This window comes from Leucoraja erinacea, chromosome 13 (genome assembly GCF_028641065.1).
Source record: "Leucoraja erinacea ecotype New England chromosome 13, Leri_hhj_1, whole genome shotgun sequence".
Lineage (NCBI taxonomy): Eukaryota > Metazoa > Chordata > Chondrichthyes > Rajiformes > Rajidae > Leucoraja > Leucoraja erinaceus.
Genome location: NC_073389.1, coordinates 51,642,762 through 51,657,458, shown reverse-complemented (window position 1 = coordinate 51,657,458; position 14,697 = coordinate 51,642,762). Strand labels below are relative to the sequence as shown.

General features: G+C 48.6%; 1 protein-coding gene across 1 annotated transcript in view; it reads right to left on the bottom strand.

Moving 5' to 3' along the window:
• LOC129702496 (neural cell adhesion molecule 2-like) overlaps positions 1-14,697 on the bottom strand; it is a gene marked incomplete at its 5' end in the record, with an annotated part of 163,425 nt that overhangs the window by 34,173 nt on the left and 114,555 nt on the right. Inside the window, one exon of the mRNA XM_055644223.1 lies at positions 8,320-8,441. Coding sequence (XP_055500198.1) covers positions 8,320-8,441 — 122 coding nt within the window. The remainder of the gene's footprint in view (positions 1-8,319; positions 8,442-14,697) is intronic.

The following is a 14,697-nucleotide window of genomic DNA, read 5'->3' as shown; positions in this document are numbered from 1 at the left end:
CAACTAGCCTACAAACCTGCGTGTCTTTGGAGTGTGGGAGGAAACCGGAGCACCCGGGGAAAACCCACGCAGGTCGCGGGGAGAACGTGCAAACTCCGTACAGACAGCGCCCGTAGTCACCTAACCGCCAACAATTGCGTCGGAAAATACTAGTATATCACATCCCAGGCAGAGGGGAATGGGGTTGGAGGGTGTCGAGTTGTGTTGGAGGAGGGTGGGGAGGGGGTTGGGTGTGGCGGGGAGAGGATGAACAGTTATCAGCTTGTGTCTCTTTAGTAGAAGTAGGCGTAGGATAGTGTTAGTGTACGGGGTGATCGCTGGCCAGCGCGGACTAGGTGGGTCGAAGGGCCTGTTTCCGCGCTGCGTCTCTGAAACCAAATAAAAACACAGCATCTGGGAGGACTTGGATTTACTCTCCGTTTCATATGCGAACCACATCACCCACGACTCACTAGAGGGACTTACTTTAATTTCCAGCACCAGCAGCCTCTTCTTAGTTTATCAATAAATAAAAATAAATTGCACACTTGTAAGTCATCGTTCCCTAATGTGTACCATCGGGCACGGCAGCAGAATATCAAAGACTATGAAATATCAATTTGTACAGCAACCCTGACCTTAATTTAGTTTTGTTTTAGTTCAGGGATACAGCGCGGAAACAGGCATTTCAACTCACAGAGTCCGCACCGACCAGCGATCCACGCACATCAACGCCATCCTACACACACTGGGGACAATTTACACACACACACACACACACACACACACACACACACACACACACACACACACACACACACACACCCACACACACACACACACACACACACACACACACACACACACACACACACACACACACACACACACACACACACACACACACACACACACACACACACACACACACACACACACACACACACACAAACACTTGACTTGACACACACACACACACACACACACACACACGCACACACACACACACACACACACACACACACACACACACACACACAGACACACACAGACACACACGCACACCCACACGCACACACACACACACACACACACACACCCACACAGGTTGCGGGGAGAAACGTACAAAGCCCGGACAGACAAGCAGCCGCAGTCGGGATCGAACCCGGGTCTCCGGCGCTGCGAGGCAGCGACTCTACCGCTGCGCCACCGTGACCGCCCACAAGCGAGTAAACGTAAATATATCGCATCCCAGGCAGAGGGGAATGGGTTGGAGGGTGTCGAGTTGTGTTGGAGGAGGGTGGGGAGTGGGGGAGGGTAACCATTTGTCAACTGGGGTCCCGTCCCAGGCTACTGACAATCAGCCTTGATGTCGATCCCCTTTCTCCTGTTTGTTTTCACACCTTACACTTCCTTATCTACGTGGCTCCCTCTCCCCTGTCATCAGTCTGAAGAAGGGTCTCGACCCGAAACGTCACCCATTCCTTCTCTCCAGAGATGCTGCCTTGTCCCGCTGAGTTACTCCAGCATGTGGGGTCAATCTCAGGTCATGGACCGGTTCTTGTGCAGTGTTTTGTCCACGTCCACCACTGATTTTCCGGAACTCCGTCCCACCCACATCCTAGTTCTCCGACTAGTTTGATTGTCCCCCATAGCAATTATTACTGATTGTCTGTCTGCTTGTCACCTTCCACTCAGCTAACGTTGTACCATTCAACATTTCCTTGTTCATCTTCCCCTTTGATCTGTTTGTTCACACCTTTCCATTTCTCTCTGTCTCCCTCTCCCCTGACTCTTAATCTGAAGAAGGGTCTCAACCTGAAACGTCGCTTAGCCACGTTCTCCAGAGATGCTGCCTGACCTGTTGAGTTACTCCAGCACTTTGTGTCCTTTTCCCCTTATCTGCAGTTCTTTGTTCCCAACCCCAATTCCTCGATCTTTCAAATATTTATCGATCTCCTTCTTATATCTGATACAATAGACAATAGGTGCAGGTGCAGGCCATTCGGCCCTTCGAGCCAGCACCGCCATTCAATGTGATCATGGCTGATCATCCCCAATCAGTACCCTGTTCCTGCCTTTATCTTTAAGAGCCCTATCTAGCTCTCTCTAGAAAGCATCCAGAGAATTGGCCTCCACTGCCCTCTGAGGCAGAGAATTCCACAGACTTACAACTCTCTGTGTGAAAAAGTGTTTCCTCATCTCCGTTCTAAATGGCCTATCTCTTATCCTTAAACTGTGGCCCCTGGTTCTGGACTCCCCCAACATCGGGAACAAGTTTCCTGCCTCTAGCGTGACCAAACCCTTAATAATCTTACATGTTGCAATAAGAAACCTTCTCATCCTTCTAAATTCCAGAGTATACAAGCCCAGCCAACGCCATTCTCTCAGCATATGACAGTCCCGCCATCCCGGGAATTAACCTTGTAAACCTACGCTGCACTCCCACAATAGCAAGAATGTCCTTCCTCAAATTAGGGAACCAAAACTGCACAAAATACTCCAGGCTGGGCTTGTATACTCTGGAGTTTAGAAGGATGAGAGGAGACCTTATTGAAACATATAAGATTATTACACGTTAGCGGCAGGAAACATGTACCTGTCTAAATGCTTATTAAAGGTTGGGATAGTCCTCCTCCTTCAGCTCGTTCCATACACTCACCGCTCTTTGTGTGAAAAAGTTGCCCTGAAGATTCCTATTCAATGTTTTCCCACTCACTTTAAATCTCTGTCCTCAGGTTTTCGATTCCCCTACTCTGGTTATTTTCGTCCAGTTACCCTACTTATTCCTCTTATGGTCTTATATATAAGGGCGGCACGATAGAATTGCTGCCTCATGGTGTCAGAGATCTGGGTTCAATCCTGATTAAGGGTGGTGTCTGTACGGAGTTTGTACATTCTCTCTGAGACCTGCGTGGGTTTTCTCCGGGATCTCCGGATTCCTCCCACACTCCAAAGACGTAGCTACATTAGTGTGCGGGGATCGCTGGTCGGTGCGGACTCGTTGGGCTGAAAGGCCTGTTTCCGCTGTGTATCTCTAAACTAAACTAAACCTCAACCTGAAATATGAACCGTTTCCTTCCCTGCAGATGCTGCCTGACCCGCTGAGTGTTTCCAGCATGTTTTGAGTTTAGTTTGAAGTGGTGCGGCAACAAAGACTCAGTGGTATTGCATGATAGGAATTAGCTGTACTGTACACTGACAATGACAATTAAAATTGAATCTGAATCTGAATAGGAATTAGCTGTTCCAAGCACGGTTGAAACCTAACAAGGCAAAAGCATTGGGTGGCACGGTGGCGCAGCGGTAGAGTTGCTGCCTTACAGCAACAGGGACCCAGGTTCGATCCTGACTACGGGTGCTGTCTGTACGGAGTTTGTATGTTCTCCTGTGGGTTTTCTCCGAGATCTCTGGTTTCCTCCCACACTCCAAATACGTACAGGTTTGTAGATTAGTTGGCTTGGTAAATGTAAAAATTGACCCAAGTGGGTGTAGGATAGTGTTAGTGTGCAGGGATCGCTGGTCGGCGTGGACTCGATGGGCCGAACGGCCCGCTTCCGCTCTTTATCTCCAAACTGGGAAAGTTTCTTCCCAGCTGGTTATCAGGCTATTGAACCATATAACCATATAACAATTACAGCATGGAAACAGGCCATCTCGGGCCTAAGTCCGTGCCGAACACTTATTCTCCCCTAGTCCCATCTACCTGCACTCAGACCATAACCCTCCATTCCTTTCCCATCCATATACCTATCCAATTTATTTTTAAATTATAAAATTGAACCTGCCTCCACCACTTCCACTGGAAGCTCATTCCACACCGCTACCACTCTCTGAGTAAAGAAGTTCCCCCTCATGTTACCCCTAAACTTCAGTCCCTTAATTCTGAAGTCATGTCCTCTTGTTTGAATCTTCCCTACTCTCAATGGGAAAAGCTTATCCACGTCAACTCTGTCTATCCCTCTCATCATTTTAAAGACCTCTATCAAGTCCCCCCTTAACCTTCTGCGCTCCAGAGAATAAAGACCTAACTTGTTCAACCTTTCTCTGTAACTTAGTTGCTGAAACCCATGGAACATTCTAGTAAATCTCCTGCGTACTCTCTCTAGGTTGTTGACATCCTTCCTATAATAGGGCGACCAAAATTGTACACCATACTCCAAAATTGGTCTCACCAATGCCTTGTACAATTTAACATTACATCCCAACTTCTATACTCAATGCTCTGATTTATAAAGGCCAGCACACCAAAAGCTTTCTTTACCACCCTATCTACATGAGATTCCACCTTCAGGGAACTATGCACAGTTATTCCTAGATCCCTCTGTTCAACTGCATTCCTCAATTCGCTACCATTTACCATGTACGTCCTAGTTTGATTTGTCCTGCCAAGATGTAACACCTCACACTTATCAGCATTAAACTCCATCTGCCATCTTTCAGCCCATTCTTCCAAAGGGCCTAAATCTCTCTGTAGACTTTGGAAATCTACTTCATTATCCACAACACCACCTATCTTAGTATCATCTGCATACTTACTAATCCAATTTACCACACCTTCATTCAGATCATTGATGTACATGACAAACAACAGTGGACCCAACACAGATCCCCGAGGCACCCCACTAGTCACCTGCCTCCAACCTGACAAACAGCCATCCACCATTACCCTCTGGCGTCTCCCATTCAGCCACCGTTGAATCCATCTTGTTACTCCTGCATTTATACCCAACAGTTGAACCTTCTTAACCAACCTTCCATGAGGAACCTTGTCAAAGGCCTTACTAAAGTCCATATAGACAACCATCCTACTGTGACTAGAAAACAGTCCTGAAGCACTATCTACCTCATTGGTGACCCTCGGACTATCTTTGATTGGACTTTATTGGCGTTACCTTGCACTAAACGTTGTTCCCTTATCCTGTACCTGTATACTGTGAATGGATCGATTGTAATCATGTGTTGTCTTTCCGCTGACTGGTTAGCACGCAACATAAAGCTTTTCACTGCACCTCGGTACACGTGACTATAAACTAAACTGAAAACTGAAACTGAAACGTAACTGAAACTAAAACCAAACTAAACATCTCGGGAACATGCAATGGAGGATAATACATCTGGCACGATTTCTCCCATGAACTTCTTTACATAGATCTAATATTTAAATTTATCTGTGGATTTGCATTGGCCATCATTCCGTTTGTTTTGCTCGAAGGCAGATATGAGGCTTCTTTGTGAAGCTTCTCTGGAATACTGAACAGTTGTTTAGTGTAGTTTAGTTTAGAGATACAGCGCGGAAACAGGCGCTTCGGCCCAATGAGTCCACGCCGACCAGCGATCCCAGCACGCTAACCACTATCCCGCACACACTAGGGACAATTTACATTTATACTAAAGCCAATTAACCTACAAACCTGTATGTCTTTGGAGCCATTCTATAGAAACATAGAAAATAGGTGCAGGGGGAGGCCATTCGGACCTTCGAGCCTGCACCGCCATTCATAGTGATCATCCACAATCAGTAACCCGTGCCTGCCTTCTCCCTATATCCCCTGATTCTGCTATCCCCTAGAGCTCTACTATCTAACCCTCTTCTAAATTCATCCAGTGAACTGGCCTCCACTGCCTTCTGTGGCAGAGAATTCCACAAATTCACAACTCTCCGGGTGAAAACGTTTTTTTCACGTCAGTTTTAAATGGCCTCCCCTTTATTCTTAGACTGTGGCCCCTGGTTCTGGACTTCCCCAACATTGGGAACATTTTTCCTGCATCTAGCTTGTCCAGTCCTTTTATAATGTTATATGTTTCTATAAGATATCCTCTCATCCTTCTAAATACCAGTGGATACAAGCCTAGTCTTTTCAATCTTTTCAATCTTTCCTCATATGACAGTCCCGCCGTCCCAGGGATCAATCCTGCACCTATTTTCTATGTTTCTATGTTATCCCACTTTCTCATCCACTCCCTACATGCTAGGATAAATTTACATAAGCCAATTAACCTACAAACCCGCATGTCTTTGGAGTGTGGGAGGAAACCGTAGCACCCGGAGAAAACCCACGCGGTCACAGGGAGAATGTACAAGCTCTACACAGACTGCACCTGTAGTCAGGATCGAACCCGGGTCTCAGGTGCTGTGAGGCAGCAGAGAAGACAGAGGGTAGTGGTGGATCCATGTTCTTTTTACTCTCCCCTCTGTTTTCAGACTTCTGAACGGTCCTTCCATAAACTAGGGTACTGTCCGATTCACCTCTACCCCATTGCGGACACCCTGATGCGCTCCAATGCTCTATATTCCACTCTGTATCCTACTATTGTAGTCGATTATATTTCTGTACTATTATTTTTACATGTTTCCCCATTTTGGTCCACTTTACAGCATACAGCGCGAAATAGGCCCTTCGGCCACCAAGTCCACGTCGATCAGTGATAATCCTGTGCACTAGCAATATTCTACACACTAGGGACAATTCACAATTAACCTGCAAGCCTACATGCTTTTGGAGTGTGGGAGAAAACCGGAGCACCCGGGGAAAACCCACGTAGGGCACGTACGGATTCCGTACGGACAGCACCCGTAGTCAGGAGCGAACCCGGGTCTCTGGCGCTGTGAGGCAGCGACTCTACCGCTGCGCCACTGTGTCGCTACACGTGACAATACTAAATGTGGAATTCTCTGCCTCAGAGGGCGGTGGAGGCAGGTTCTCTGGATGCTTTCAAGAGAGAGCTAGATAGGGCTCTTAAAGAAAGCAGAGTCAGGGGATATGGGGAGACGGCAGGAATGGGGTACTGATTGGGGAAGATCAGCCATGATCACAGTGAATGGCCGTGCTGGCTGGAAGGGCCGAATGGCCTACTCCTGCACCCATTGTCTATTGTCTAATCTGAAACCTGAACCAATACAAGCATTGTCATGAGCTGCGATGCCTCATTAATGAGCAGCATTTCTGGCAAGAGTGTGTATTGACTTCAGGCAAGATTAGTGCTTGAAGCAGCTGCGATATTGGATGAGAGAAACACACAAGATGTAAACACAGCCAGCCCTCGGTTCGGGCCAAATGGACTATCTGTGACTGCTGTGTAATTCCATGTACGCAACTTATTTCCAGGGTACCACCTTCACGCAATAATCTCATCAGCGCCACAGCAGTTGCAAACAATGACTGTCATCAGCGCTCGGTTAAGATGCAACTGAATCGTGTAATTAAAGTTCTAGTTCTTGATTCATTTATGGGTGGGCAGGTGTCTGCCAGCTCATTACCCTCACAGTAACAAGAACAAAAACAATGGGAACTCTTCAGTGCGGGCGCTGCAGGATAAATGTACAGCAGGAAGTTAATTGGCTCGGATTTGGAATAAAATGCTTTTCACTTGCAAAGTGAATATTGGCAGCGTGTCAACGTATTGGCTTTGGAGATAGAACAGAATGCAGAGCAGTACCTGGGGCCTGTTTCCATGCTGTATGGCCCGTTGACTCTAACGGAGATAGATAGACAATAGGGGCAAGAGTAGGCCATTCGGCCCCTTCGAGCCAGCATCGCTGTTCAATGTGATCATGGCTGATCATCCACAATCAGTACCCCGTTCCTGCCTTCTCTCCATATCACTTAACTCCACTATCCCTAAGAGCTCTATCTAACTCTCTTTTGAAAGCATCCAGAGAACCAGCCTCCACCGCCCTCTGAGGCAGAGAATTCCACAGACTCACAACTCTCTGTGTGAAAAAGTTTTTCCTCGTCTCCGTTCTAAATGGCTTACCCCTTATTCTTAAACTTTGGCCCCTGGTTCTGGACTCCCCAAACATCGGGATAATGTTTCCTGCCTCTAGTGTGTCCAAACCATTAATAATCTTATATGTTAGGGGTCTTAAGGATAGAGGAGTCAGGGGATATGGGGAGAAGGCAGGAAAGGGGTACTGATTGTGGATGATCAGCCATGATCATAGTGAATGGCGGCGCTGGCTCGAAGGGCCGGATGGCCTACTCCTGCACCTATTGTCTATTGTCTATCTATCTATCTATCCCGTTAAGAGTCAATGGGCCATACAGCACGGAAACAGGCCCCAGGTACTGTTCTGCGTTCTGTTCTATCTGGCTCGAAGGGCCGAATGGCCCACACCTGCACCTGTTGTCTATTGTCTATCTATCTATCTATCCCGTTAAGAGTCAATGGGCCATACAGCACGGAAACAGGCCCCAGGTACTGTTCTGCATTCTGTTCTATCTGGCTCGAAGGGCCGAATGGCCCACACCTGCACCTGTTGCCTATTGTTCAGTGTTTCCTCTGTGACGAGGCCCACCCCTGTTTGCTGGGCGTGTGGGTTTGCGTGGGCATACTCACGGTCCGGTACTTCAGCGTGTATTTCAGGATGGTGGACCCTCCGTCGTCTTGCTTGGTCACCACCAGCTTGAAGGTCTTGCCGTTGCCCTTGTAGCCCTGGACGGCGGGTGGTCCGGGCTCCTCTACGGAGAAGCAAAGAGGCAACGCGTTCAGTCAGCATCAGCTGAGGGAAGATCTCCAGGGGGGACTCGTTAGACATTAGAGACACACGGTGGCGCAGCGGTAGAGTTGCTGCCTCACAGCGCCAGTGACCCGGGCTCCATCCTGACTACAGGTACGAACGAGCTTGTACGTTCTCCCCGTGACCCGCGTGGGTTTGCTCCGGGTGCTCCGGTTCCCTCCCACACTCCAAAGACGTACAGGTTTGCAGGTTAATTGGCTTCAGTAGAATTGTCCCTAGTGTGTGTGGGATAGTGTTAGTGTGGGGGGATCGTGTTCGGCGTGGATGGATTCGATGGGCCGAAGGGCCTGTTTTCATGCTGTATCTCTAAACTAATCCAAACTAAACTAAGATACAGCCTGGAAACAGGCCCTGTGACCCAAAGAGTCCGCGTGGACCAGCGACCACCCCGAACACTAACACTATCCTACACGAACCAGGGATAATTTACAATTTACAGAAGCCAATTAACCTACAAACCTGCAAACGTCTTTGGAGTGCGGGGGGAATCTGGGACACCCAGAGGAAACCCACGCGGGTCAAGGGGAGAAGGTACAAACTCCGTACAGACAAGCACCCGTGGTCAGGATCGAACCCGGGTCTCTGGCGCTGTGAGGCAGCAACTCTACCGCTGCGCCACCGTGCCCGCAACTAATCGGCTTTACGTACAACGTGTTTACCTGCTGCTTTGTCAAACTGCTTGCTTGTCACACAGCAACCGAGCGATGGACAGTTTAATGGGCTGCTTTACCAATGACCTGTGTGCACAGGGGGTTCTGATCCCAACAGACTGCTGTTTTTGACATGGGCTCATTATCTCCCAACTTAGTCCAGGTTTGCTGGTCTGGTGTGGTTACAATTTAATCATGTGCCCAGCACAACACTAACATACAATAGTTACCCTCGATCAAGGTGTCTCACATGGACCACCTCCGCAGCTGGAACAGCTGAGCGACCATGCCCGTCCACTCAGTAACGGAAGGCAATTAGTCGTTTAGAGTTTAGATGTACAGCGCGGAAACAGGCCCTACGGCCCACCGAGTCCGCGCCGACCAGCGACCCCCGCACACTAACACCGTCCTACACACAACCAGGGACAATTTACATTTGTGCCAAGCCAATTAACCTACAAACCTGTACGTCTTTGGAGCATAGGAGGAAACATAATGCATTTCGTTGTCTCTGTACTGTACACTGACAATGACAATTAAAATTGAATCTGAATCTGAATCTGAATCTGAAACATAAGATCTCATGGAAAACACCTTGGCAGGGTGGTACAGGGTTCGATCCCGACTACGGGTGCCGTCTGTACGGCAGTTTGCACGTTCTCCCCGTGACCTGCGTGGGGTTTTCTCCGAGATCTTCGGTTTCCTCCCACACTCCAAAGACGTACAGGTTTGTCTTGGTATAATTGTAAATTGTCCCCAGTGTGTGTAGGATAGTGTTTGTGCATGGGGATTGCTGGTCGGCATGGACTCGATGGGCCGAAGGGCCTGATTCCGCGGTGTATCTCTAAACTAAACTAAACTTCAGTGGTGCAGCGGTAGAGTTGCTGCCTCACGGCGCCAGAGACCCAGGTTCGATCCTGACTACGGCTGCTGTCTGTCTGAGGTTTGCACACAAACTGGGTCTGAAGAAGGGTTCCCACCCAAAACCTCACCTATTCCTTTTCCCCAGAGATGCTGCCTGTCCCGCTGAGTTACTCCAGCATTTCGTGCCTATCTTCGGTGTAAACCAGCATCCGTTACCTCCCCCCTCAACTCCATCCAAGGACCCAAACAATCTTTCCAGTGAAGGTACACAAAATTGCTGGAGAAACTCAGCGGGTGCAGCAGCATCTATGGAGCGAAGGAAATAGGCGACGTTTCGGGCCGAAACCCTTCTTCAGACTGATGGGGGGTGGGGGGGGGAGAGAAGGGAAGGAAAAGGGGAGGAGGAGGAGCCCGAGGGCGGGCGGATAGGAGGGTGGGAGGAGACAGCTCAAGGATTAAGGAAGGGGAGGAGACAGTAAGGGCTAGCAAAATTGGGAGAATTCAATGTTAATGCCATCCGGACGCAAGGTCCCCAGGCGGAATATGAGGTGCTGTTCCTCCAATTTCCGCTGTTGCTCACTCTGGCAAAGTGAGGCAGAGGTTTACCTGCACCTCCTCCAACCTCCAGCTGCATCTACCGTTCCAGGTGTTAACTTCTCTGCATCAACGAGACCAAGCGCAGGCTCGGCGATCGTTTCACTGAACACCTCCGCTCAATCTGTCTTAACCTACCCGATCTCCCGGAGGCCCAGCACTTCAACTCCCCCTCCCATTCCCAATCCAACCCTTCTTGCCTGGGCCTCCTCCATTGTCAGAGTGAGGCCCAGCGCAAATTGGAGGAAAAGCACCTCGTATCTCGCTTGGGTAGTTTACACCCCAGCGGTATGAACATTGACTTATCGAACTTCAGTAGCCCTTGCTTTATCTCTCCCTCCCCACCCTTCCCAATTCTCCCAATAGTCCCACTGTTTCTGCCTCCTCCATTCTACCTTTGTCCAGCCCCCTCCCCTGACGTCAGTCTGAAGAACGGTCCCGACCCGAAACATCGCCAATTCCTTCTGTCCATAGATCCTGCCTCACCCACTGAGTTTCTCCATCTATGTACAGTTCCTTCCTACCCAACATTCTGGTAAATCTCCTCTGCACCCTTTCCAAAGCCCCCACATCCCAGATGTTATGGGGTGACCAAAACTGGACACATAACAAATGCAGCTGAACCAGAGTCCTGTCAGTGTGCATTGTGACAAAGAGTCACATATACTCGAAGATCTATAGGGTTGGAGTTATAAACTAGCCCTTGCACTATCCAAACCTGTTTCTGCATTGTACCTTCAAACTAAACTAAACTAAACTTGAAACACTGGTTCTTTTTCTCTCTCCATTGATGCTGCCCGACTTGCTGAGTATTACTGCATTTTTTAGTTTAGAGATATAGCGCGGAAACAGGCCCTTCGGCCCACCGAGCCCGCCACTGACCAGCGATCCCCGCATACTAACACTATCCTACATACACTCGGGACAATTTACATTTCTACCCAGCCAAGTAGCCTACAAACCGTGCAGGAAGGAACTGCAGCTAAGGAGGGTCTCAACCCATTCCTTCTCTCCAGAGATGCTGCCTGTCCCGCTGAGTTACTCCAGCATTTCGTTGTCATGTTATCTGTGCACACTGCGAACGGGTCGATTGTAATCACGTGTCGTCTCTCCGCTGCCTGGAGGGAATGCAGCGAAAGCTTTTCACTGTACCTCGGTACAGGTGACGGTAAGCTAAGCTGCGAGAAGCAGGGCGTACAAACCACTGAACTGTGTGTCAGTCGCGGCTGCAGATTGCTATTCCCAGTTAAAACCTGACTGATGCACATAATTACAGCGGAGGATGAGAAGTGTGGAGATTAAAAATGTCTGTGCTTATGCCGCCTCCTGAAGCAATTCAAGGGAACAAAGATACAAACTGCAGGATGCCTTAGTTTGATTTCGCTAAATTAGAAGACTGCCAAAGAGTCTAATCATTTAAGACAATTAATTAACGCTACACCTACTGAGACAGTTGTACGGTGAATATTAGTGTGTAAGTCTTTGGGGAAAATCGGATATTGCAATTATAATCTGCATATTGGTAGACAATGTGTAAGGAATGTATTTTATTAAAATGCCAACGTATTTTCTCTTTTATCGGTTTGCTTTTCACTCTTTCCCTGTTCCCGTCTCCTTGGCTACACCACTCGCTTGCAGTTAGGTCACCAGTTTCGTAAACCTTTCCCTTAAAATAGACACAAAATGCTGGAGCAACTCGGCGGGACAGGCAGCATCTCCGGAGAAAAGGAACGGGGTGACGCCCTTCCTCAGACTGGGAGTCAGGGGGAGTGGGAGACACAGAGATAAGGAAGGGCAAGGTTCTACTGCAGTTGTACAGGGTCTTGGTGAAACCACACCTGGAGTATTGCGTGCAGTTTTGGTCTCCAAATCTGACGAAGGACATTATTGCCATAGAGGGAGTGCAGAGACGGTTTACCAGACTGATTCCTGGGATGTCAGGACTGTCTTATGAAGAAAGACTGGATAGACTTGGTTTATACTCTCTAGAATTTAGGAGATTGAGAGGGGATCTTATAGAAACTTACAACATTCTTAAGGGGTTGGACAGGCTAGATGCAGGAAGATTGTTCGCGATGTTAGGGAAGTCCAGGACAAGGGGTCACAGCTTAAGGATAAGGGGGAAATCCTTTAAAACCGAGATGAGAAGAACTTTTTTTCACACAGAGAGTGGTGAATCTCTGGAACTCTCTGCCACAGAGGGTAGTTGAGGCCAGTTCATTGGCTATATTTAAGAGGGAGTTAGATGTGGCCCTTGTGGCTAAGGGGATCAGGGGGTATGGAGAGAAGGCAGGTACGGGATACTGAGTTGGATGATCAGCCATGATCATATTGAATGGCGGTGCAGGCTCGAAGGGCCGAATGGCCTACTCCTGCACCTAATTTCTATGTTTCTATGTTTCTATGTGTGAAAACGAAAAACATCAAAGGGGATGCGGGTCAAGGAAAATGTCGAATAGATTATTGTTAGCTGGGGGAAGTTGACAACGAAGCATACAGAGGTAAAATGTAATAAGGGGGGACAGTCAGGCTGGTGGGAGAACTAGGAAGGGGGAGGGATGGAGAGAGAGAGGGAAAGCGAAGTCAATATTCATACCGCTGGGGTGTCAGTTTCCCAAGTGGAATATGAGGCGCTGTTCCTCCAATTTGCGCTTGGCCTTTTACCTTTTCCGTTCCCACTGCTTAGTTTAGTTTAGTTTAGTTTAGTGATACAGCGTGGAAACAAACCCTTCGGTCCACTGAGTCTGCAATCACCCCGTACACCACCACTAATCTACGTTCCAGCGACAACTTACAGAGGGTCAATTAACCTACAAACCTGCACGTCTTTGGGGGGTTGGGAGGAAACCGGAGCACCTGGAGAAAACCCACGTGGTCACGGCGAGAACGTACAGTAACTGTACAACAGTTAGGTTTAGTGTTAGTTTAGTTTTTTCTCAGTTTCAGTTTAGTCGAACCCGGTGAACAAATATTCATCGGCGCGTGGAAACAAACCGGTTCTTTCTCTTCTCATCCACTGAGACCCTACCAGCACACTGTTCCAGTCTGCAATATCACCCGCGTAACACCACCTATCTAGACTAATCTACGACCTTGGCAGCGACACCTTACAGAGTGAAGAATGCCAATCATCCGTTCCATCTACAACCGTTCCTAACCTTCACGTCTTTGGGAACCTCTATCTAACCTCTAGCGAAACCGTAAGCACCTGGAGAAAACCCCCTCATGGTCACAATTCCAGGGTGCGAGAACGTGCACGGTCAGCATGTACAGACAGCACCACTCTATTCTTAACCTGGTCCCTAGGCACTCCCCCAACATCCGTCCCTTCCTCAAGCGTTCCAAAGCTGTAAGGCAGCAATACAACCGGTTCGCCACAAGACCAGCTGCTCCATTCTCCTCAGCATATGCCTCTCCCACCATTATGGGAATAACCTTGTCATTGCACTCCCTCAGTCAGTCGTTTTCCTCAAGACCTACAGCTGCACACTGTTCCAGTTGTGGTCTTCAACAAACAACTGCAGGAGAATCGGAAGCTCATCTACAGAGACGGGGCTGGTCGAAAATTGGGGTGCAGTCCATGTCCTCCAGAGTAGGCCTTTTCTGCCCTTTGAGCCAGCTGAATGCAGACTGCTCCGCCATTCAATGTGACCTGTGGCTGATCATCGCACTATCAGTACCACTTCACCCCAGTCAACCTGCCTGAAAGGCAGCTCCCCATATTTGAAACGCCAACACCGCTTGATTTCCTTTGACACTTTAAACATTCCACATCTGCCAAGAGTTAACTCTGCCTGCAAACACAGAACTGTCCCCGCTTGACACTGGGCAAGACCTAGGGGAAGAGGGGATGAAGTGAGAGCTTCTCTGGGATAATTGGATGAGAAACTCTGGTTACCTTGAGGAATTGACCTGGCTCAGTGGGGAATGCTCTCTTCTCATTCCTCAGAGAATCCACATCACAATGGGTCCCCAAGTAGATGATCACGGTTGGCTGCGGACAAGATGACCATGACTGGACCCAAACACCATGACACCGTCGCCTTGCGCTAACTGGTCCCTGGGAAGGTGACTGCGATTGGTCCCAGA